This window comes from Oncorhynchus masou, chromosome 30 (assembly GCF_036934945.1).
Source record: "Oncorhynchus masou masou isolate Uvic2021 chromosome 30, UVic_Omas_1.1, whole genome shotgun sequence".
Lineage (NCBI taxonomy): Eukaryota > Metazoa > Chordata > Actinopteri > Salmoniformes > Salmonidae > Oncorhynchus > Oncorhynchus masou.
The window spans coordinates 31,051,057-31,077,495 of record NC_088241.1 but is presented as its reverse complement, the minus strand read 5'-3'; the positions used below and the strand labels follow the sequence as shown (position 1 = coordinate 31,077,495).

General features: G+C 43.1%; 1 protein-coding gene across 1 annotated transcript in view; it reads left to right on the top strand.

Annotated features, from left to right (window-relative positions):
* The window catches only part of LOC135522520 (receptor-type tyrosine-protein phosphatase U-like), a 320,589-nt gene that overhangs the window by 237,046 nt on the left and 57,104 nt on the right, over positions 1-26,439 (top strand). The window contains exons 13-15 of the mRNA XM_064948847.1: positions 14,637-14,673; positions 21,682-21,820; positions 24,698-24,855. Coding sequence (XP_064804919.1) covers positions 14,637-14,673; positions 21,682-21,820; positions 24,698-24,855 — 334 coding nt within the window. The remainder of the gene's footprint in view (positions 1-14,636; positions 14,674-21,681; positions 21,821-24,697; positions 24,856-26,439) is intronic.

Here is a 26,439-nt window from a genome sequence, read left to right as displayed (position 1 = left end):
CACACTCCGAGGGCCCTCACCTCCTCCCTGTAGGCCGTCTCGTCGTTGTTGGTGATCAAGCCTACCACTGTTGTGTCGTCCGCAAACTTGATGATTGAGTTGGAGGCATGCGTGGCCACGCAGTCGTGGGTGAACAGGGAGTACTGTTAAATGCCGAGCTGTAGTCGATGAGCAGCATTCTCACATAGATATTCCTCTTGTCCAGATGGGTTAGGGCAGTGTGCAGTGTGGTTGAGATTGCATCATCTGTGGACCTATTTGGGCGGTAAGCAAATTGGAGTGGGTCTAGGGTGTCAGGTAGGGTGGAGGTGATATGGTCCTTGACTTGTCTCTCAAAGCACTTCATGATGACGGAAGTGAGTGCTATAGGGCGGTAGTCGTTTAGCTCAGTTACCTTAGCTTTCTTGGGAACAGGAACAATGGTGGCCCTCTTGAAGCATGTGGGAACAACAGACTGAGATAGGGATTGATTGAATATGTCCGTAAACACACCAGCCAGCTGGTCTGCGCATGCTCTGAGGGCGCGGCTGGGGATGCCGTCTAGGCCTGCAGCCTTGCGAGGGTTAACACGTTTAAATGTTTTACTCACCTCAGCTGCAGTGAAGTAGAGTCCGCATGTTTTCGTTGCAGGCCGTGTCAGTGGCACTGTATTGTCCTCAAAGCGGGAAAAATGTTATTTAGTCTGCCTGGGAGCAAGACATCCTGGTCCGTGACTGGGCTGGTTTTCTTTTTGCAGTCCGTGATTGACTGTAGACCGAGCCACATACCTCTTGTGTCTGAGCCGTTGAATTGAGATTCTACTTTGTCTCTATACTGACTCTTAGCTTGTTTGATAGCCTTGCGGAGGGAGTAGCTGCACTGTTTGTATTCGGTCATGTTTCCAGTCACCTTGCCCTGATTAAAAGCAGTGGTTCGCGCTTTCAGTTTCACGCGAATGCTGCCATCAATCCACGGTTTCTGGTTTGGGAATGTTTTAATCGTTGCTATGGGAACGACATCTTCAATGCACGTTCTAATGAACTCGCACACCGAATCAGCGTATTCGTCAATGTTGTTGTCTGACGCAATACGAAACATATCCCAGTCCACGTGATGGAAGCAGTCTTGGAGTGTGGAATCAGCTTGGTCGGACCAGCGTTGGACAGACCTCAGCGTGGGAGCTTCTTGTTTTAGTTTCTGTCTGGCAGGGATCAACAAAATGGAGTCGTGGTCAGCTTTTCCGAAAGGAGTGCGGGGCAGGGCCTTATATGCGCTGCGGAAGTTAGAATAACAATGATCCAAGGTTTTGCCAGCCTTGGTTGCGCAATCGATATGCTGATACAATTTAGGGAGTCTTGTTTTCAGATTAGCCTTGTTAAAATCCCCAGCTACAATGAATGCAGCCTCAGGATGTATGGATTCCAGTTTGCAAAGAGTCAAATAAAGTTCGTTCAGAGCCATCGATGTATCTGCTTGGGGGGAAATATATACGGCTGTGATTATAATCGAAGACAATTGTCTTGGTAGATAATGCGGTCGACATTTGATTGTGAGGAATTCTAAATCAGGTGAACAGAAGGATTTGAGTTCCTGTATGTTTCTGTGATCACACCACGTCTCGTTAGCCATAAGGCATACGCCCCCGCCCCTCTTCTTACCAGAAAGATGTTTGTTTCTGTCGGCGCGATGCGTGGAGAAACCCACTGGCTGCACCGACTCGATAGCGTCTCTCCAGTGAGCCATGTTTCCGTGAAGCAGAGAACGTTACAGTCTCTGATGTCCCTCTGGAATGCTACCCTTGCTCGGATTTCATCAACCTTGTTGTCAAGAGACTGGACATTGGCGAGAAGAATGCTAGGGAGTGATGCACGATGTGCCCGTCTCCGGAGTCTGACCAGAAGACCGCCTCGTTTCCCTCTTTTACGGAGTCGTTTTTTTGGGTCGCCGGCTGGGATCCATTCCGTTGTCCTGGGTGAAAGGCAGAACACAGGATCCGCTTCGCGAAAGTCATATCCTTGGTCGTACTGATGGTGAGTTGACGCTGCTCTTATATTCAGTAGTTCTTCTCGACTGTATGTAATGAAACCTAAGATGACCTGGGATATTAATGTAAGAAATTACACGTAAAAAAAAAAACTGCATAGTTTCCTAGGAACGCGAAGCGAGGCGACCATCTCTGTCGGCGCCTTTCTTGGGAATGGGGATGATAGTGGACATATTGAAGCAGGTGGGGGGTAACTAATCTAGAGATAACTAAGCTAGGTCTCTCTAAGCTAGAGAGAGATTGAAAATGTCAGAAAACACAACTCCCAGCTGTTCTGCACATGCTCTGAGGGCACAGCTAGGGATACCGTCTGGGCCAGCAGCCTTGGGAGGGTTAAGATGCTTGAATGACTGACATACATCCTCTGTGGAGACATTAAGCATGTAGCCCTCGTTGTCCTCAAGCAGACACCACCACGTATTTGTACTTTTTAAACCTAAAATTTACCCCGGTCTCCTTGCTGTGTTTTTAAGCACTGGAACTTCCCTCTTGAGTCTTTGTTTGTAGGTGGGGAGGAGCAAAATGGAGTCATGGTCAGATTTGCTGAAATGAGGACAGGCGAGAAACATACACTTGTTGAATAAGTGGTCGAGGGTAAAATTTTGGCGAGTTGGACAGCCAATGTGTTGATAGTAATTGGGCAGCATGGACTTAAATAAATTGTGTTAAAAGTCCCCCTGATCGCTGCCTCCGGGTACGCGGTCTCCAGTTTTTTCAAGTTCAAATGAAGATATTTGAGAGCATTTTTTGTCTTGGCTTGGGGCGGAATGTATACAGGTGTAGCGATAATTCCTGAGAACTCTCGGAAGGTAAAAAGGGCAATGTTTGATAACCAAGTAACCAGGACAGCGGAGTCAATCACCACCTTCCGGAGACACCTGAAACCCCACCTCTTTAAGGAATACCTAGGATAGGATAAAGTAATCCTTCTCACCCCCCCCCCCCCTTAAATGATTTAGATGCACTATTGTAAAGTGGCTGTTCCACTGGATGTCATAAGGTGAATTCACCAATTTGTAAGTCGCTCTGGATAAGAGCGTCTGCCAAATGACTTAAATGTAAATGTAAGTATTCCAATTCGGGAGCGCAGAAGCTCACAAGTTTGTGTACATTTCCCCCATCACACCACTTGTTATTGGTCATAAAGCAAACGCCACCACCTTTGTTCTATCTGCTCTATGAACTGTGAACCCCACTGATTGTATATCATGGGTTTGGATGTTGGAGGAAAGCCAGGTCTCTGAAAAACAGATTATGTTGCAAAATCTGATGTCCCTCTGGAATGAGATGTTTATTCACTAGTGATTGAACATTCGCGAGTAGTAAGCTGTTGGAGGACGGGTCGCCCGGCTTCTCAATCTCACTAAGACCGCTCCACGTCTGCCTCTACGTCCGTGTCTTCATTTCCTTCTCTCCAGTAGGACCCCCAGGCTACCCGGCACCTCACTGAAGAGGCTGGACCTTTGTTCCGCAGTCTCTGGGAATTTTGGAAGGTCGCGTGGACGGTGAGTACTAAGACAATTTGAGAAAAACACTAGAAAATCTAGAAACCTGCAATTTTGTAGGAGTTTATGGTGAGGCTACCATGTTTGTCGGCTCCATCTTGCTAGCATGGTAATGTAAATTGAGCTGCACCCTCCAACCCCAGCCAGTTTTGGCTTGAATCCATCTCGACTCAAAAGGCTAATGGAAACAAAGTTTGTGACAGACTGTTGTGGCGAAATCCTGCACGGAGCCTTCACTGTGCGCTGCTACTTTAAGAGCGCATCAGCTGTCAGAAAGGAGGAAATAAAGATAGCACTTCCGGCTCTCTGTGGGAAGCTCTCGGTTGGCGCGGTAGTTTGAGCAATGCTGCAGAAGACTTTTTATTTTCAGCGTGCTAAGTTTGTAAAGTGTTTAACTCGATCATCTATGTTAACGCTCTAGGTCGTGGATGTTATCTTTTTGGACTGCACCCGTTATTGATCGCATGGATAAGTAGCAACGTTGGCAATGGAATGAACCTCCACTTCCCTCAAGTCTGCTAGCAAACATGCAATCTTTGGACAATAAAATGGACGAGTTATTGGGAAGATTAAACTACCAACGGGACATTAAAAACTGTAAAATCTTATGCTTCACAGAGTCATGGCTGAACGACGACAAATCAACATATAGCTGGCTGGTAATACGATGTACCGGCAGTATGGAACAGTGGTGTCTGGTAAAACAAAGGTGGCGGTCTATGTATTTTTGTAAAGAACAGCTGGTGCACGATATCTAAGGAAGTCTCCAGCTACTGCTCACCTGAGGTAGAGTTTCTCATGATAAGCTGTTGACCACACTAGCTACAATGGAGATTTCATCTGTATTCGTTGTAGCCGTTTACATACCACCACAGTCAGAGCTTGGCACTAAGATAGCGTTGATGAGCTGTATTCCACCATAAGCAAACAAAAACACTCACCCAGAAGCGGCACTCCTAGTAGCCAGGGACTTTAATGCAGGGAAACTTAAATCAGTTTTACCAAATTTCTATCAGCATGTTAAATGTGAAACCAGAGGGAAAATAACTCTGGACCACATACACTCCACACACAGAGATGCATACAAAGCTCTCCCGTGCCCTACATTTGGCAAATCTGACCATAATTCCATCCTCCTGATTCTTGCTGACAAGCAAAAATTAAAGCAGGAAGCACCAGTGACTAGATCAATAAAAAAGTGGTCAGATAAAGCAGATGCTAAGCTACAGGACTGTTTTGCTCCACAGACTGGAATATGTTCCGGGATTCCTTCAATGGCATTGAGGAGTTGAGGAGCATTGAGGAGTACACCACATCTGTCATTGGCTTCATCAAAAGTGACCGTATGTACATACCCCAAGCAGAAGCCATGGCAGCATCCGCACTGAGCTCGAGCTGGAAGCTTTTAAGAAATCCCACTATGCAATCAAACAGGGAAAGCTTCAATACAGGGCTAAGATCAAGTCGTACTACACCGGCACTGAAGCTTGTCGGATGTGGCAGGGCCTGCATACCATTACAGACTACAAAGGGATGCACAACCAAAAGCTGCCCATTGATACGAGCCTACCGGATGAGCTGAACTAGTTGTATTCTCACTTTGAGGCAAATACCACTGAAACATGCATGAGAGCACCAGCTGTACCGGAAGACTGTTTGATCACGCTATTTGCAGCCGATGTGGGTAAGCTCTTTAGACAGAAGACTGCAGGGAAAGACAGATTTACCAGGATGTGTACTGCGAGCATGCGCTGACCAACTAGCAAGTGTCTTCCCTGACATTTTCAACCTCTCCCTGTTCGAGTCTGTAATACCAACATGTTTTTTATTTTAATTTTATTATTATTATTTTTTTACCCTGTTTTCTCCCCAATTTTGTGGTATCCGATTGTTTTTAGTAGCTACTATCTTGTCTCATCGCTACAACTCCCGTACAGGCTTGGGAGAGACGAAGGTTGAAAGTCATGTGTCTTCCGATACACAACCCAACCAAGCCACACTGCTTCTTAACACAGCGCGCATCCAACCCGGAAGCCAGCCGCACCAATGTGTCGGAGGAAACACCATGCACCTGGCAACCTTGGTTAGCGCACACTGCACCCGGCCCGCCACAGGAGTTGCCGTTGCGCGATGAGACAAGGACATCCCTACCGGCCAACCCCTCCCTAACCCGGGTGACGCTCTGCCAATTGTGCTTCGCCCCACGGACCTCCCGGTCACGGACGGTTACGACAGAGCCGCCTGGGCATCAGAGTCTCTGATGGCACAGCTGGCGCTGCAGTACAGCGCCCTTAACCACTGCGCCACCCAGGAGGCCCCTACCAACATGTTGTAAGCAGAACACCATAGTGCCTGTGCCCAAGAACACTAAGGTAACCTGCCTAAATGACTGCCAATCCGTAGCACTCACTTCTGTAGCCATGAAGTGCTTTGAAAGGCTGGTCATGGCTCACATCATCCCAGAGACCCTGACCCACTCCAATTTGCATACCGTCCCAACATATCCACATATGATTCAGTCTTTATTGCACTCCACACTGCCACTCTCTGTTGTCATCTATGCATAGTCACTTGAATTAACTATACCTACATGTAAAATCAGCAGAAAAATAAATATCCCTTTTTCAGGACCCTGTCTTTCAAAGATAATTCATAAAAATCCAAATATCCATACAGATCTTCATTTGATGGGTTTAAAAAACTGTTTCCCATGCTTGTTCAATGAACCATAAACAATTAGTGAACATGCACCTGTGGCATGGTCGTTAAGACACTAACAGCTTACAGACAGTAGGCAATTAAGGTCACAGTTATGAAAACTTAGGACACTAAATAGGCCTTTCTACTCACTCTGAACAACACCAAAAGAAAGATGCCAAGGGTCCCTGCTCATCTGCGTGAACATGCCTTAGGCATGCTGCAAGGAGGCATGAGGACTGTAGATGTGGCCAGGGCAATAAATTGCAATGCCCGTACTGTGAGACGTCTAAGACAGCGCTACAGGGAGACAGGATAGACAGCTGATTGTCCTCGCAGTGGCAGACCACGTGTAACAACACATCATCACACTTGCAGGACAGGTAGAGGATGGCAACAACGACTGCCCGAGTTATACCAGGAACACACAATCCCTCCATCAGTACTCAGACTGTCCTTAATAGGCTGAGAGAGGCTGGACTGAGGGCTTGTAGGCCTGTTGTAAGGCAGGTTCTCATAGGACATCACCGGCAACAACATCGCCTATGGACACAAACCCACCGTCGCTGGACCAGACAAGACTGGCAAAAAGTACTCTTCGCTGACATTTCGCGGTTTTGTCTCACCAGGGGTGATGGTCGGATTTGCGTTTATCGTCGAAGGAATGAGCATTACACCGAGGCCTGTACTCTGGAGCGGGATCGATTTGGTGGTGGAGGTTCCGTCATGTTCTGTGGCAGTGTGTCACAGCTTCCACGGACTGAACTTGTTGTCTTTGCAGGCAATCTCAATGCTGTGTGTTACAGGAAATATACTCCTCCCTCATGTGTTAACCTTCCTGCAGGCTCATCCTGACATGACCCTTCAGCATGACAATTCCACCAGCCATACTGCTCGTTCTGTGCGTGATTTCCTGCAAGACAGGAATGTCGGTGTTCTGCCATGGCCAGCGAAGAGCCTGGATCTCAATCCCTTTGAGCAAGTCTGGGACCTGTTGGATCAGAGGGTGAGGGCTCGGACCATTCCCCCCAGAAATGTCCGGGAACTTGCAGGTGCTTGGTGGGGTAGGAGTGGGGTAACATCTCACAGCAAGAACTGGCAAATCTGGTGCAGTCCACGAGGAGGAGATGCACTGCCGTACTTAATGCAGCTGGTGGCCATTCCTTTTGATTTTGACCCCCCCCCTTTGATCAGGGACACATTTTTCCATTTCTGCTTGTCACATGTCTGTGGAAATTGTTCAGTTTCTGTCTCAGTTATTGAATCTTGTTATGTTCATACAAATATTCACACAGTTTGCTGAAAATAACACTGTTGACAGTGAGAGGACGTTTCATACATACTACCTCAACTAACCGGTGCCCCTACACATTGACTCTGTACCGGCAACCGCCTATTTGTATTGTTATTTTGTACTGCTGCTCCTTTAATTACTTGTTACTTTTATCTCTTATTCTTATCCATATTTTGTTTTAACTGCACTGTTGGTTAGGGGCTTGTAAGTAAGCATTTCACTGTCATGTCTACTACCCTGTTGTATTCGGCGCATGTGACTAATACAATTTGATTTGATTTGACATTTTTACAAAGCTTTGACATACAAAACATCAGACTGATGGACAGTGCAACTGAAAGCCTGAAGTCAACAGCTAAGACCCCTCTCTCTCTCTTCCCTCTATCGCTCCAGTGCGTAACACTGCAGCAGACTTTCTTTTTTTTCAATGCGCTTCCCTTTGACGCTCAGTGTCGCTGGGCTATTATTGCCCTGCCAGACGTATTTGTGTTGACATTTTAGTTAAAAGGGAGGTTGCTTGCGAGTTTATTGTGTATTGTTATTTGAACTGTATTGATGTGCTGTGGTACTATTGAATGGTGGCTGAGAAGATTTTGGACATTTTAAGGCCTTTGTTTATCTATGAACACCACCCCCCCATTCATACCCTATGCACTTCTCCACTGGGAGGTAATACAGATTATTGCAAATCCTTTAATGTTGATGACTGTGTTCTTTCTTGTCAATTGTTTCTATGATGTTGCCATTAAATTACTCTGCCATTATTATTGTATGAGATATTATTGGTTGGGTTACCCCTGTGCTGTGACGTGTGTTTTATATGGTGTGTCTTATCTTTTCTCTCCAATGGATATCTGGCTAATAGGCTACACTCTAGGCAGTCTCTTCTGCTGATGTGTGTGTGTCTGGGATGATTACTCTATCTATCCTACTCCATTCCTTTCGGCAGGGTTAATACCTGGCGCCCAAACAAAATCTTTATCTTTACCCCTCTATAACAATACCGCTGCAGTGTATAATGTAAAGCCAGAAGAAGTCTATGGCAGGGCCACTCACGGGATATACAGTGCCTTCGGAAAGTATTCAGATCCCTTGACTTTTTCCACATTTTGTTACGTTGCCTTCTTCTAAAATGGATGAGCAATCTACACACAATACCCCATAATGACAAAGCAAAAACGGGTTTTTAGAAATGTTTGCAAATTTCTTAAATAAAAAATAAAAAACAAATACCTTATTTACACAAGTATTCAGACCTTTTGCAATGAGAATCGAAATTGAGCTCAGGTGAATCCTGTTTCCATTTATCATCCTTGAGATGTTTCTACAACTTGATTGGAGTCCACCTATGGTATTAAGTTGATTGAACATGATTTGGAAAGGGACACACCTGTCTATATAAGGTCCCACAGTTGACAATAATGTGAGAGCAAAAAAAAACAGGAGTTTGAAGGAATTGCCGTAGATCTCTGAGACATGATTGTGTCGATGCACAGATCTGGGGAAGGGTGCCAAAACATTTAATCAGCATTGAAGGTCCCCAAGAAGACAGTGGCATCCGTCATTCTTAAATGGAAGAAGTTTGGAACCACCAAGACTCTTCCTAGAGCTGGCCGCCCGGCCAAACTGAGCAATCAGGGGAGGTGACCAACAACCCAATGGGAATTCTGACAGAGCTCTAGAGTTCCTCTGTTTAGATTGGAGAACCTTTCAGAATGACAACCATCTCTGCAGCACTCCACCAATCAGGACTTTATGGTAGAGTGGCCAGTTGGAAGCCACTCCTCAGTCAAAGGCACATGACAGCATGCTTGGAGTTTGCCAAAAGGCACCTAAAGACTCTCAGACCATGACAAACAATATTATTTTGTCTGATGAAACCAAGAATGAACTCTTTGACCTGCATGCCAAGCGTCGTGTCTGGAGGAATCCTGGCACCATCCCTAAGGTGAGTCCTGGTGGTGACAGCATCATGCTGTGGGGGAGTTTTTCAGCAGCAGCGACTGGGAGACTAGATAGCATTGAGGCAAAGATAAATGGAGCAAAGTACAGAGAGATCCTTGATGAAAACCTTCCTCAGAGCACTCAGAACTTCAGACTGGGGTGAAGGTTCCAACAAAACAACGACCCTAAGCACACAGCCAACACATCAGGAGTGGCTTCGGGACAACTCTTTGAATGTCCTTGAGTAGCCCAGACAGAGCCTGGACTTGAACCAGATCTAACATCTCTGGAGAGACCTGAAAATAGCCTTGCATCAAGACAACCCATCCAACCTGACAGAGCTTGTGAGGATCTACAGCAAAGAATGGGAGATACTCCCAAATACAGGTGTGCCAAGCTTGTTGCGTCATACCCAAAAAGACTATGGCTGTAATTGCTGCCAAAGGTGCTTCAACAAAGTGCTGAGTAAAGGGTCTGAATACTTTTGTAAATGTATTATTTTTTTGAAATTAGCAAAAATGTCTAAAAACTTGTTTTTACATTGTCATTATGGGGTATTGTGTGTAGATTGAAGAGGGGAAAAAACTATTGAATACATTTTAGAATAAGGCTGTAACCTAACAAATGTGGAAAAAGTCAAGGGGTCTGAATTCTTTCCGAAGACACTGTAGGCTGGATAGCTGGGTTCATTTTATGACTATTAAGATTCCCCTAGCCTGCTATTCTAACGCAATGTCATGATGTACCTGATTTGTTTGATAATGTGTGGTCTTTCTTAAAGGAACAGTAATCTCATTGTGATTTGGTTGACATTTATTTGAAGGTTATCACTTGACTACAGCAAAACTCTGGTGATCTGAGATAGTTTCAAATTAGCAGGGAGAGCTGTAAGAATGTTCTGGACTTGTATGTCAGGCCACGTTTATTATCTGGGTGGTTTTTGGCCTGCCTCATTCCTTGGCCCAGGTCTACAATGTGATTAACTTTTAAAAACTGTTTTTATTTAACTTGGTAAATCAGTTAAGAACAAATTCTTATTTAAAATGATGGCCTACCCCGGCTAAACCCGGGTGACACTGGGCCAATTGTGTGCCGCCCTATGGGACTCCCAATCATGGCTGATTGTGATTCAGCCTGGGATTGAACCGGGGTCTGTAGTGACGCCTCTAGCACTGAGATGCAAAAAATATACTCATGCCCAGTGAGAAACACCATCAGTAGAGAGCTTTACAATCGTTCAACTGTCAAACACATTTCTAGTGGAGAACATACAAAGGGGACTTCCTGAAGGTTAGGGCTTCCGAGTGGCGCAGTGATCACCAGAGTTTTGGGCATGAGTATATTTTTGGCATTTAAATCTTCCATTGAGCACCCTACTTCACTGCATTTTTGATGATCTGGTTCTTTTTCGAGTGGAGTTCAGTATTCCTGCTCAGTATTCCTGTATTCCTGCTCTTATACAGTATACTGTGCTTATATTCCGCAAGATGGCGCCGATGGCAGCTTCGCTTCTAGTCCTTAGGATACTGCAGTAATTCATTTTTTTAAATGTATTCTTTCTTATATTGTTAGCCCAGAAAACCTTAAGTGTTATTACATATAGCCGGGAAGAACTATTGGATATCAGAGAGAAGTCAACTTACCAGCAAAACCAGCACTACGACCAGGAATATGACGTTCCCAAAGCGAATCCTTTGTTTGCATCTCCCAGTGCATTTGAACTGATTCCAGAGGCCAACCCAAAACAATGCCGCCGGAGGAGAATGAGCCGGAGCGATCTTCTAGTGAGGCTTTGGAGGTGCGCATACCACCCGAGTATATTACTCTCTAATGTCCACTCCCTATTTAACAAAGACGATGAAATCAGGGCAAGAGTTGCTTTCCAAAGAGATATCCAACATTGTAACATACTCTTTATAACGGAAACATAGCTAGCTTGGGATATGCTGTCGGGAGTCTGTAGAGCCAACGGGAATTTCAGTGCATCATGCCAACAGAAATAAACATCTCTCCGGTAAGAAGAAAGGCGGGGGTGTAATGTTTCATGATTAATGACTCATTGTGTAATCGTAACAACATACAGGAACTCAAGTCCTTTTGTTCACTTGACCTAGAATTCCTCACAATCAAACAGTTATTGTCACGGTTATTCTGTTCCCAAGAAAGCTGAGGTAACTGAACTAAATGACTATAGCCCCGTAGCACTCACTTCTGTGATAATGAAGTGCTTTGAGAGACTAGTCAAGGATCTTATCACCTCCACCCTACCTGTCATGTCACCCTAGACCCACTTCAATTATTTGCTTACCGCCCCAATAGGTCCACAGACGATGCAATCGCCATAACACTGCACACTGCCCTATCCCATCTGGACAAGAGGAATACCTATGTAAGAGTGTTGTTCATTGACCACAGCTCAGCATTCAGCACCATAGTACCCTCCAAACTCATCATTAAGCTTGAGACCCTAGGTCTTGACCCCGCCCTGTGTAATTGGGTCCTGGGCTTCCTGACGGGCCGCCCCCAGGTGGTGAAGGTAGGAAACAACATCTCCAATTTGCTGATCCTCAACACCCACAAGGATACCTTCTCAGCCCCCTCCTGTACTCCCTGTTTACCCACGATTGTGTGGCCCTGCACACCTTCAACTCAATCATCAAGTTTGCAGACGACACAACAGTGGTAGGCTTTATTACCAACAACAGCGAGACTCTCGGGCTCTCGGAGTGTGGTGTCAGGAAAATAATCTCTCACTCAATGTCAGAAAAAAAAGAGATGATCGTGGACTTCAGGAAACAGCAGAGGGAGCACCCCACTATCCACATCAACAGGAAAGCAGTGAAGAAAGTGGAAAGTTTTAAGTTCCTTGGTGTACATATCACATCACCGACAAACTGAAATGGTCCACCCTCACAGGGTTGTGAAGAAGGCGCAACAGCACATCTTCAACCTCAGAAGGCTGAAAAAATGTGGCTTGTCATCAAAAACCCTTACTAACTTTTACAGATGCACAATTGAGAGCATCCTGTCGGGCTGGATCACTACCAGGTACGGTAACTGCACCGCCCCAAAACCACATGGCTCTACAGGGGGTGGTGCGGTCTGCACAACGCATCAACCGGGGGCAAACTACCTGCCCTCCAGGACACCTACAACATCCAATGTCACAGGAAGGCAAAAAAGATTATCAAGGACAATAACCACTCGAGCCACTGCCTCCATCCAGAAGGCGAGGTCAGTACCGGTGCATCAAACCGAGAGAGAGAATCCATTTTTCTGTCTCAAGGCCATCCAGATTGTTAAACAGCCATTACTAGCACAGAAAGGCGGCTGCCTACTTACAGACTTGATATCATTGGCCGCTTTAATAAATGGAACACTAGTCACTTTAATAACGCCACTTTAAGAATGTTTACATATCTCGCATTACTTATCTCATGTGTATACTGTATCCTACACTATCTATTGCGTCTTAGCCACTCTGTCACTGCTCATCCATATTTTTTATATTTATATATTATTATACCATTCCTTTACTAGATTTTTATTAGGTTTTTGTTGTGGAATTGTTGATATTACCTGTTGGATCTAGAAGCATAAGCATTTCGCTACACTCGCAATAACATCTGCTAACCATGTCTATGTGACCAATATATATTTTTTTATATTTCTAATGTGTTCCTTAAGTTTCTGTGTTTGGTTAATTACATCTCAGCAGCGCAAACGTTTTATTTTGATCTGAATAAGCTTCGTTAAGGATCAACATTACGGCTATAAGTGGTCCTTATAAACATTAACTCCACTCTTCTGCCTTCTACACCCAGACTGACGACGTGCCAGTATGGATGGTTTGAGCTGCAATATATCACCTCTGCATTACACATTTTTCTGTCAAATGTAGTAAACCAAGTCTGCTCAGTCTTATTCCCCATCACCCGGAATGGTTTGAAAGTCTTCATAATTTCTTTGCTGACAGATCTGCTTTTGGAAAGCCAGGCCGGGCATTATCACACAAGCCAACGTATTTATGCGGGACACATTCGATTGGAGAACCATCTAACGAGTGAACATGTAGTTCATCTGAAATGTTCTGACGAGAGTTTAAAAACAGCATTTATTTAGTTTTGCCTGTATTAAGCACAAGTGTTAAATCAGCATTGGATTCCTGCATAGATTCCTGCAAATTATTGCCTTGATGCAGTGAGGAATTGCCCCTGTATTTTTATGGGCTGGTTTCTGTCTGTCTTGATAGTCTTCTAAGAGCCCATTGTATTTGAAATTCCAAAGCATCCTGCAATTACATTTTCATAGTGTTTACTCATACTAAAAAAGAGAGCTGAAAGTGTGTGAATGTTTTAGTCAGTTTGTTTGAGGATCGTTTATGTGTGTGTGTGTGTCTTCAATATGCCTCCCTACGTGTCTGTACTTTTTAGGAAAAAACATTGCCATAGGTTTAGGAAGTCAGCTTGAAATGGGTTTTAAATTAAAAAAAAGGCAATTTAGCCGCAGTTTGAGAGGAGGGCTCCTTTCCGGATGGGCAGATTTGCATAATTGTCCCATAAGGCCTGAATTAGCGTCTGTAAATCTTAATTTGATAATGCATCTCCTCGTTGAGGTGGCAAGACGGAATTGGATTACGGTCTTAATTCTCAGTAGTGTTGTTTGACAAAGGTCCTTTTCATAACACCAAGATGGCATCAGCTGAAATTTGAAGGAAATTAATTCCTTTTTATAGCGGCATATTGGTCCAGGGCCATCTTCTCAATTCAGTTAATTTCCCTTTCATAAAATCTTCCTTTCTCTCTTTTAACACTTCACCTCAACTCTTGCCTTTCATATTGATTAACATTCACTGGTCATATATCATTGTAAGTGACTATCATTTCAGCTGATTTGAATGCCTCCTCAGTATTCCACTCATGGGGCTCTATTTTGAGTCTTTCAATCCAATATGTTGGTCTCTAAAGATGTAAGACAATCCAACAGTGAATGTTTGTCTAATTTTCATCTGTTGAAGATAATTTGCTTTGTGATTTTATTGTCAAAATACAATTTTCATTATGGTTCAGCCAAAATAATATATAATGCTAGGTTCATCGTTTCTTCATTCTCCAGAATGCAAAGCATTGGCAATGTTCCCACCTCTGATCTCTGTATTCTCTCTTTTTTTCAGGAAAGCAGAATAAACTGCATCCGAATAGCCCGCAAAGGTAATTCAACATGAATAATGTATGGACCTTTTATGGATCTCCCCGAGTCTCTGAAGTCCTGTAGGCTTTACTGTAGCATGTTGACCTTACACTCTAAATGCATCTCCAAAGATGAAAAGATGTGTTGAGTTTGTGCTGGTATTCCAGACATTTACAGTAGATGGAGTTTAGCATGTGGGAGAAGCAGGGGGACTTCTCTGAAGATCCATGTTGTTTAGTGATGAGGCAGACTCCTGTGAGCTTTCCTCTCCTTGCCTTCAGAGAAAAGGACAACAAGCAGGGAGAGATTAGAGGTCAGGCTTTCATCATCATGCTTGTTTGGGGGAACACAACCATATCAAAGGCAGTTCCACTGGTCCCGTCAGACAGCTACACTACTCGGAGGGGGAGGGAAACATCTGAGGGCTTTTGACCCGTCTGCTCAAGAAGGGCCCTTCACGTCAAAAACACAAATGTAACTACTTGAGCCCATCAATATGAGCAATGTTTCTCGCCCCTTCCTCCCTCCCACTCTCTATCACCCTGCCACAGGGACTCAAAAGAACATGAAAAGGGCATAGAAGTTGAGTCCTGATGGCACCACAGGCTCTACCCCACTACTGTTGTGCACTGTCGGATCGTGGTGACTAATAGCCATGTATTTATAGTTATCATAGTGCTGCAACAGTAAGCTAGTCTTGCTAGTAAATTGTCTTGGCAAGGTGTACTTTTCGGTGAAGATGTCTTTTTTGTGACTGAGTAATGAAAGAGACCAGGCTCTCTTGAAGCATGAAGCCAAAAGGCAAGGCAAGTCATTTTAGCTCTGAGTCTCACTCCATCTGCTCCTCACAGACACCCAGTTGGGCTTTGATTAATTACATCTTGACACATTGATGAACATTAAACAGTACGTGCCTCTTGTCTCTGGCACATACTGTATGTGGGGAGAAAGATAGAAAAAACGTAAAGGGCCTTGATGAGAACCCTATGGAAATGTATTTGAACATTCAGCCACATTGTACTTTAACCCCTAAATAGCTTTCAAATTGGTTAAGATCAACATGAGATACTTTTTTGAAAAACAGGAAATAACATCGTGTCCGACAGGGTTAAGTAAGAAGACCAGCTTTAGAAACTACAACTGATGTAAACTGACAAATAGGATTCCCCAGTGTCACACCCTGATCTGTTTCACCTGTCTTTATGCTTGTCTCCCCTGTCCTTATGCTTGTCTCCACCCTCCTCCAGGTGTCACCCATCTTCCCCACTTACTCCCTGTCTGTTTGTCTTGTTTGTCAAGTCAATCCGCATTTTATCTCAGCTTTTCCCCAGTTTCTATTTTCCTCGCTCTCCTGGTTTTGACCATTGCCTTTCCTGACTCTGAGTCCACCTACCTGACCACTCTGCCTGCCCCTGACCCTGCCTGCTGTCCTGTGCCTTTGCCCCTACTCTTGATTTCCGACCTCTTCCTGACCTGATCCTGTGTCTGCCTGCTGTCCTGTGCCTTTGCCACTACTCTGCATTATCAACCTCTGCCTGCATTGACCTGTCATTTGCCTGCCCCTGTTGCTGTAATGAACATTGTTACCTCAACACAGTCTGCATTTGGGTCTTACCTGAAACGTGATACCCAGATTATAAAAAATGTCAAGGTACAACACATCAGTGGTTAGTCATTTTGTATCTATGTGATCCCTCTAATGTTAAACATGATTGCATTTTTCACAGCATTTTCTGGTTGTGAAGCGTTACTTTTAATCAGCCTTTGATCAGCAAAGTGGAGACAATTAGTTATCAAAGCTGGAGATTACTTATCAACTTCCAGATGACAGTTTAATTAACAATCTCTTGGCAGCTCCCATCACAACAATAGACTTATATTTATTCTCTAAGTGCCAATGTCCACTCTCAGCTAGCCAGCAGGTGTATGGATTAATGTGAAAAAAATATATTGTTTGGCTTAATAGAAATTCGCAGACTAAATGTGGCAAGATGATAGTCTCTGTCCAGGGTGTCAGTAAAATAAATCAATTCTTTTCACCCCCAGCCATGTTATTAGGTTGAAATATATAGGCCTACTCCTGTATTTCACATGATGAATTGAAGTTATATATGCCTTCTCCGTCTCTCTTTGTTGGTAGGAACAAAGTCTTTAATAATCTTCTGCCAACTACAGTGCCTTCAGAAAGTACTCACACTTTTTCTACATTCTGTTGTGTTACAGCCTGAATTTACAATGGATTAAATTAGGCTTGTTTTGTCACTGGCCTCAACACAATACCCCATAATGTCAAAGTGGAATTATGTTTTTTGAAATTTTTACAAATGAATTAAAAATGAAAAGTGAATATGTATGCAACCACTTTCTTATGGCAAACGTATTTAAGTTCAGGAGTAGAAATGTGCTTAACAAGTCACATAATAAGTTGCATGGACTCACTCTGTGTGCAATAATAGTGTTTAACATGATTATTGAATGACTACCTCCTCTCTGTACCCCACACATACAATTATCTGTAAGGCCCCTCAGTCAAGCAGTGAATTTCAAACACAGATTCAACCACAAAGACCAGGGAGGCTTTCCAAAGCCTCGTAAAGAATGGTTGGAATGGTTAATTTTTAAAAAGCAGACATTTAATATCCCTTTGAGCATGGTGAAGTTAATGATTACACTTTGGATGGGGTGTCAACACACCCAGAATCTGGCGTCCTTCATAACTCAGTTGGCCTCATGGGATGAGGCCAATGGTGACTTTAAAACAGTTTCAAGAGAACTGAGGATGGATCAAATCATTGTAGTTGCTCCACAAAACTATCCTTGTCACGAACCTCGCCGAAGATGGTGCCTCTTCCTCTTCGGGCGGTGCTCGGCGGACGTCGTCGCCGGCCTATTAGCTGCCGTTGATTCCTTTTCCGTTTGTTTTGATTATTGGGTAATTGGGTACACCTGTTTTGTGTTAGGGTTTGTTTGTAGGCTATTTAAGGGCACTAGGCCTGCTGTTTCTTGTTACTCTGTTTGGATGGTGTTAATTTTGTTAGTGTCTTTATTCTCCGGACTATTTTGTCCTGTTGTTTGGACTGAGAACTTGTACACGCCTGTGTGTTGGCGTGACCATTTTGTTACGCCGGTGAAATATATTGACAACGACTGAACCCTGCTCTCTGCGCCTGATTCCACCCACCACTCCTAGCTTATCGTAACAATCCTAAATGAAAGAGTGAAAAGAAGGAAGCCTTTTAAAAAAAGTAATATTCCAAAACATGCATCCTGTTTGCAACAATTCATTAAAGTAATACTGCAAAAAAAAATGTGTCAAAGCAATTCACTTTTTGCCCTTGAATTCAAAGTGTTATATTTGGGTAAGAATACATTACTGAGTTCCACTCTCCATATTTTCAAGCATAGTGTTGTCATCATGTTATGGGTATGATTGTAATCGTTAAGGACTGGGCAGTATTTCAGGATAAAGCAATGAACGTAATGGAGCTAAGCACATGCAAAATCCTAGAGGAAAATATTGGGCAAATGTTGCACAATACTTGTGTACAGAACTCCAAGGATTAACATCAACGGGGCTGTAGTGGAGCGGGTCAAGAGTTTCAAGTTCATTGGTGTCCACATCACCAACAAACTATCATGGTCCAACCACGCCAAGACAGTTGTGAAGAGGGCGCAACAAAACCTTTTCCCCTCAGGAGACTGAAAAGACTTGGCATGTGTCCCCAGATCCTCAAAAAGGTCTACAGCTGCACCACCAGGCGCATTCTGACCGGTTGCATCACCACCTGGTATGTCAACTGCTCGACATCTGACCGGAAGGCGCTACAATGGGTAGTGTGTATGGCCCAGTACATTACCGGGGCCAAGCTTCCTGCAACAAAACATATATAATAGGCGGTGTCAGAGGAAAGCCCATAAAACTGTCAGAGACTCCAGTCACCTAAGTCCTAGACTGTTTTCTCTGCTGCATGGCAAGCAGTACCGGAGCACCTAGTCTAGGACCAAAAGGCTCCATAACAGCTTCTACCCCCAAGCCATAAGACTGCTGAACAATTCATCATTGATCCCCCTTCCATTTGTTTTGTACACTCCTGCTACTCGCTGTTTATTATCTATGCATAGTCACTTCACCTCTACCTACATGTACAAATTACCTTAACTAACCTGTACCCCTGCACACTGGCTCGGTACCGGTACCTCCTGTATAAATCCTTGTTATTGTTATGTTATTTTGTAACTTTTATTTTTTTTTACTTTAGTTTATTTGTTAAGTATTTTCTTAACACGTCTTGAAATGCACTGTTGGTTAAGGGCTTTGTAAGTAAGCATTTCACGGTAAAGTCTACACTTGTATTCTGAGCATGTGACAAATTAAGTGCTTCTACAGAATATTGACTTAGAGGTGTGAATACTTATGTAAATTCGATATTTCTGTATTTTTTATTTCAATAAGTTTGCACATATTTCTAAAAACATGTTTTCACTTTGCCATTATGGGGTATTGTGTGTAGATGGCTGAGAAAAACAAATTATATTTAATCAATTTTGTATTCAGGCTGTAACATACCAAAATGTGGCTTAAGTCAAAGTGTATAAATACTTTCTGAAGGGAGGCTGGCTGAATTAGTTATACCTGTCACCTTTGCATGTCAAGCATACTTGTGATACACAAAAAGATGACCTGTGATACTCATATAAGGAACCCCAAGGCTGTATCCACTCTGTCAGAGGATTTATAAGGCTCAGAGTCCATTAGCCGATGTGATCTGTACACCAATGACATCTATGATAATTATCTGAATAAATGTGATAGACTGTAAAAACCATTAGTGTCAGAGTACATACAAGGCTGCTAAAATGTTGGGGCTATCCCTTAGTATTGATCAAATGCAACGAGTCATATACAGTATTTGGTGATTTTTCATGACAAACTCTGGGCACCAACCACAAACTTTTCAAAATTTTACTGTAAGAATTCTCTCCCATAGGGATGAGGTCAATGAAATGCCCCTGGGCCTGGTTGCACAAGAAGAGGGCTAAAACATGGCTTATTTTCCCTTTCCTCTTGCCTTTGCCCCAGATCTCATTCTGCTCTTGTGAGCCTCTTCATTCCAACCGCTAGCTATCTAGACCTCTTTCCTTAGGCCAGCTCTGACTTTCTCCTCCACTAGAGAATGGCTGTGCTGTTCCTAAAGGCACAGTAGGGCTGGTTGCAGGGCTGCTTGGGCCGTAAGGAGAGGCTGACACTACACAGAGAAAGTAGATCAGTGGGTTACTGCTACAAGACAAAAAAAAGCTTCTTGCTTCTCCCATTTCCATAAGTGTAGAGCTTTGTGCCAGTGAGATGAGTAACTTGCTATTATAATAATGGCCTTTACTGTATCTTAGACATTGGGGCACCTTGAAATTATACTGGGGAAAGGGGAATACTTCCGGCTCCGACAGAGATGGCCGCCTCGCTTCGCGTTCCTTATTACTGCATTGACGGAACTAGAAGCACAAGCATTTCGCTACACTCACATTAACATCTGCTAACCATGTGTATGTGACAAATAAAATTTGATTTGATTTGGAATACCTAGTCAGTTGCACAACTGAATGCATTCAACTGAAATGTATTTCGTATTGAACCCAACCCCTCTGAATCAGAGAAGTGCGGGGGGCTGCCTTAATCAACATCATTGGTGCCCAAAGAGCAGTTGGTAACTGCCTTGCTCAAGGGTAGAACGGCAGATTTTTTTCACCTTGCCAGTTAGGGGATGTGAACTAGCAACCTTTCAGTTATTGGACCAACACTTTTAACGACTAGGCTACCTGCCACCTTTACTCTACTGTACTCGTGTGTATTTAAATAAACCACACTATCTTCTTGGATTTAGATGAGTATTGTCTTGGATTTCTTCCACAAAAAAAATGCTTTTGTTTTGATGTGGCATTAAGCATTCTGTGGTTGTACAGAATGTCTTTGTCTTCAAGCAAAGTCGCATTTATTAGGGCACACAATTGAAAAACGAAAAGGTCTAGGTAGGCCCTCTCTATTTCAGTCTGCGGTTCTTCTGTTTGGTGCCCGTTGAACACGACCCAGGTACCAAGTGTGGTGAGCTTGTGAAGACCTTCCACAAAGTATTCCCCACTCCTAAACAACTTTTATCTCTGGCCTCATACAGTATATCTCAAACCTCCTTTCCTATGTATCACTCGAAGACACAAAGGGCTCTTATTGTCAAAGAAGACGCAAACCTTTCCCCATGGCTATTAAAAGAGCAGAGAAATATCCAGTATGATTCACCTATTGAAAAGCACGCACATGACTGTGGTCTGTTTGTGTCTCCCATCCAATTATTTTGTCTAATGAACACAATGTGTCTATATTAGCAGGAGCTATTGATGTGGGTACCACCCTTTGTAAGTGTTTTTATTGTACATTCTGGTAGCCGACAGAGTTTCAATATGTAACATTTGTCCCTTGAAACATACTGCCATAAAATAAATTAAACCGTGCGAATGCACAGATGTGGCGGTAAAGAGTCAGTCTGTTTTGAAACATTCTATCTTTTCTCAGCGGTCAGGATGGTTAGTGTCAGTCCAGCCATTGTGATATGACAGTGATGACTATGTTAAGCATTGATTATTGATCTGCATTTTAAGCCTGTACATTTCTTCCTATATCCCTTTTTATGTCCCCCTCTTTGTAAATGTTTATTTAACTAGGCAAGTCAGTTAAAAACAAATTATTATTTACAATGGCAGCCTAGGAAGAGCCTTGTTCAGGGGCAGAATGACAGATTGAATCTCCGAGCTGACACGGTAACAATCTAGCAACCTTTTGGTTGCTGGCCCAACACTCTAACCACTAGGCTAGCTGCCACCCCTCTTTCAACCCTCTGTCTGTATCTCTCCTTCCTTTTGTTTCTTTCTCGCTCTCTCTCTCTCTCTCCACCCCCCCTCTCTGTCCCACCTCCTTTCTCTCTCCCTTCATCCCTCCCCATCTCTGCTTCCTCCCCTAACTTCATCTCTCTCTCTCTCAGCGGCCTGTAAGGACCACCGGCGGGCTCTGGAGGTATCCCAACACTCAGAGGAGATGGGGCTGATCCTGGGGGTGTGTGTTGGGGGCCTGGTGGTGCTCATCCTGCTCCTGGGGGCCATCATCATCATCATCAGGAAGGGGTGAGTCACTGGCCCACATTTTTATACCACTTCTAGGTCCTCACTCAGTTAGCCAAATAGTTAACTTTCCTCAGATTACCACACAGGGTGGTAAATAAGTTGTTTCCTAACTGAAAATTCTCTGGACCACACAAACCATGCTTATGTATCTGTAGAATGTTGATGCTATTGTTTTTATTCTACTCTCGAGTCTTCCCTAGAACTCGTATTTGCCTTTCCAAAGTGCCAGGTTGTTTTGAAGAGAGTACATGTGACAGGGAGAGAGAGAGAGAGGGGGGGGTACACCCTCATGGTATATCAGAGGGACCACACCGCTCTCATCTGCAGGGCTCGTTTGAGTGTGAAATCTTTAATTAAATGCAAATACAATTCAATTACTCACTTACTGTAATTACGCACGCCGGGCAGAAGCGTGACCCCTAAATGAGAGGATAATTGGGAGGGAAAAGGTGTGCTTTAGGAGATGATTAACCTAGCCGCTAGCTCCCAAAGGTCTCACCTCCCCGCAGATGGTGACAACGAGAGGGTCACCCCACACACATTTATGGCAGCATATGACCCAGACGTTACACCCTACTCATATACTCCCTTTCACAGGAGTGACTTGACACTGCCCTGAGGGGAGTGTCTGGGTTTTGCCCACTTTTTAATGGCCCACTCTATGATATTTAAATACATTTTGTTGTAATTATTGGGACAGTGAAGTTTTTTTCTTCTTTTGGCTGTATACTTGACAAGTTAGAATTTGAAATCAAACCATTTGAGGGTATTTTCATCCATATCGGGTGAACCGTTTAGGAATTACAGCAGTTTTTGTACATAGTCCCCCCATTTTAGGGGAGCAAAAGTATTCAGACAATTCACTTGTATTAAAGTATATGTGTCTTAAAGTAGTAAAAAATAAGTATTTGCATTTTCAAATTCATAGTATGCAATGACTACTTGAAGCTTGTGACTCTACAAATTTGTTGGATGCATTTGCTGTTTGCTTTGTTTGTGTTTCAGATGATTTTGTGCCCAATAGAAATGAATGGTAAACAATTTGTCACTTTTATTGTAAATAAGAATAGAATATGTATTTAAAAACTTCTACATGAATGTGGATGCTACCATGATTATGGATAATCCTAAATGAATATGAATCATGATGAGTGAGAAAGTCACACATGCACAAATATCATACTCCCAAGACATGCTAACCTCTCACCATTACAATAAAAGGGGAGGTTTGCATTTTTTTGTGGGTATAATATTTGTGCTTCTGTAACTTTCTGCACTGTAATCTCATAGTCATTGTTTGATTTCAAGTCCAAACCTTTGGAGTATAGAGCCAAAATACAAAAAATGATTCACTGTACCAATCATTTCAGAGAGCACTGTATATACCCTAAATTCTTGAGAAATCTATAAATGCCTCATGAGCTTAGTTCCAACCCCATCATAACTCAGTCTGGTCTATGCTTATTCAGAAATAGGTGGACATTTCTCAATTAGGTAAAGAGGGTTGTTGAGAATTTCCAGTCCAGCTGAACAGCCATTATACATTTCATTTATTTTCATTTAACCTTTTTTAACCAGGTTAGTCTCATTGAGATTAAAAAACGATTGTTCAATTGAGACCTGTCCAATATAGCAGCACATTCAATTTCATTTACAAATAAAACACAAAGCACTACAGTTAAAAAAACATACATTTACAGATTGAGCAGGCATGTTGTAGGGAGAACTCAGTTCATATCGTTTCCAGTCTGTTAAAGCATCAGTTAACCCCCAACAACTGCTCCCCGGGCACCGATGATGTCGATTAAGGCAGACCCTTCACCTCTCTGATTCAGAGGAGTTGGGTTAAATGCGGAATACATATTTTGGTTAAATGCATTTTGTTGTGCAACTGACGAGGTAACCCCCTTTCCCTATGCATAGCCTATTAAAATACACTATATATGCAAAAGTATGTGGACACCCCTTCAAATTAGTGGATTTGTCTATTTCAGCCATACCCTATGCTGACAGGTGTATAATATTGAGCACATAGCCATACAATCTCCATAGACAAACATTAGCTGTAGAATGGCCTTACGGAAGAGCTCAGTGACTGTCAACGTCATAGGATTCCAACTTTCCCGCAATCAGTTTGTCAAATTTCTGCCCTGCTAGAGCTGCACTGGTCAACTGTATGTACTGTTATTATGAAGTAGAAACGTGTAGGAGCAACAATGGCTCAGCCGCGAAATTGTAGGCCACACAAGCTCACAGAACAGGACCTCCAAGTGCTGAAGCTCATAGACATTGTCTGTCCTTAGTTGCAACACTCACTACAGAGTTCCAAACAGCCTCTGGGAGCAACGTCAGCACAATAACATAGTTGGGAGCTTCATGTAATGGGTTTCCATGGCCGAGCAGTAAGCCTAAGAGCATCATGCTCAATTGCCAAGCATCGGCTGGTGTGGTGTGGAGCTTGCCGCCATTGGACTCTTGAGCAGTGGAAAAGCGTTCTCTGGAGTGATGATTCACGCTTCACCATCTGGCAGTCCAACGGACAATTCTGGGTTTGGCAGATGCCAGGAGAATGCTACTTGCCTGAATGCATAGTGCCAACTGTAAACTTTGATGGAGGAGAAATAATGGTATGGGGCTGTTTTTCATGTTTTGGGCTAGGCCCCTTAGCTCCAGTGACATATTCAATTAGAGGCTGGTCTAGCTGCTTTGGCTGTGGTTTGTTCCTGCCACCCTCCTACCTTTCCATTGTTTTGCCAATCGATCATTCACATGCTTGTGCTCTCTGGCTACCAATGAAGAGTTTCAGTGGCCAAATAAAACTGTTGCTCTCTCTCCCCCTCTCTCCCCCCCTCCCTCTCTCACTCTGTGTGTTTGTAGGAAGCCAGTGAACATAAATAACACACCCATAACGTACCGTCAGGAGAAGAGTCACTTGGGTTCGATGGAGCGCAGTTTCACTGACCAGAGTACCCTGCAGGAGGATGAGCGTGTGGCCCTCTCTGCAGCATGCATGGCACACACCTGCAGCATGCGCGGTAAGACACATACACACACAGGCATAAGCACACACACCTGCAGTATGTACTTTCAAATAATAAGACACCAGCAATCAAGCTATGATTCATTCCTGGAGCTCCTGAGGACTTAGGAGCCATAATCACTTAGGACAAGCTTTTCCCAAAATGTTCATCAAACGCGCCCACAATATTGTGTGTGAACGTTATTCCTCCGACAACGTCCATCCAGAAAAGCTTCATATACCTCAGAAGCAGCTATACTCCCTGCAGCAGATCCACAGTCTAATAAGATAACAAGGAAAATAAAATTGCAAACAGAAGTAAAGTGATATACCTTCTGGCAAGAAAATGATTTGTGATACTAGTTGTCTTCCTTCTCATCTCGATATCTTGAAATATTAAGGTGCATAACACAGAGAAGGAAGGAACATTCATCTTGTTCCTTAAAGTCTCCTTAACTTTAAGTCAGTTGCACAAAACATTTAAGGTGAATTTCCCCCTTAAATTAAGTGAAAAAGTTAAGGGTGCCCATGATGTCCCTTAATTGCTTCATTCAGTATCGATGTAAACAGCATTTGTGGAGGTGAATGTTGCTTTCATCCACGCTGTTTACAAAAGGAAAACATCAACCAGCTACGGTAGTTACTTAGCTTAATAATGGAGGGTGCACAATCCATGGCTACAAAGCTAACTGGCTAGTCTATCTTTAGCTGGGGGATTCTGAAACTTCGAGCACTTTGACCCTGCAAGCTTTCAGAAATGAAAATGTGTTGAAACATCATTTTACCACTATTATAATTGCTTTTGATTTGTCTATAAATAATATCTGATATTGGCTGTGATCGTAGTATTCAGGAATGTATATATTTTTGTCATTTTTCTCAGACAGAAAATAGACAAATGTAATTTCGATCACATCATTAAATCATTAAATCACATCATTAAATCAGTTTTAGTTGAAAATGAAATATCATACAGTTAATTTGTATCACATTAATTTATACATTTATTCATTAATTTGTATTTAATCTTATTTTAAGTGATTTTTAATGTTTTTCTAATATACATTATTCAACACAATGCCTGAATGTATAAACGGAAAAAAAAATGTATCATGAAAAATGAGATGAGACCTTTTTGTGAGATTATGATAACAACCATATGATAACCCTATCTAAAACAAATCACTCAATCAATCAAATTATACATAATATTCTCATTTACCTAAAAAATATGGGTGTGGTGGAAATGACATCTATGTAAAAAAAAAAAAAACTTGATGAAAACAATATTTTATTACAAACAGTTTGAACAACAACCATTGTTAAACATTTAATTCATTTAAGATAAATTAAGATTCCAAAAGTAGCCGGTGGGAAGAGCTCAAGGAAGGAGGCCAGTGTTTTTGAGAGATGGGCCCAGATTGCAGGGGGGTCACCTGCATAGAAGAGCTCAATGAGCAAAGTGAAACTGTATAATTTTGGTATGTCGGGGCGGAAGGGTAGCCTAGTGGTTAGAGCGTTGGACTAGTAACTGGAAGGTTGCAAGTTCAAACCCCCGAGCTGACAAGGTACAAATCTGCCATTCTGCCCCTGAACAGGC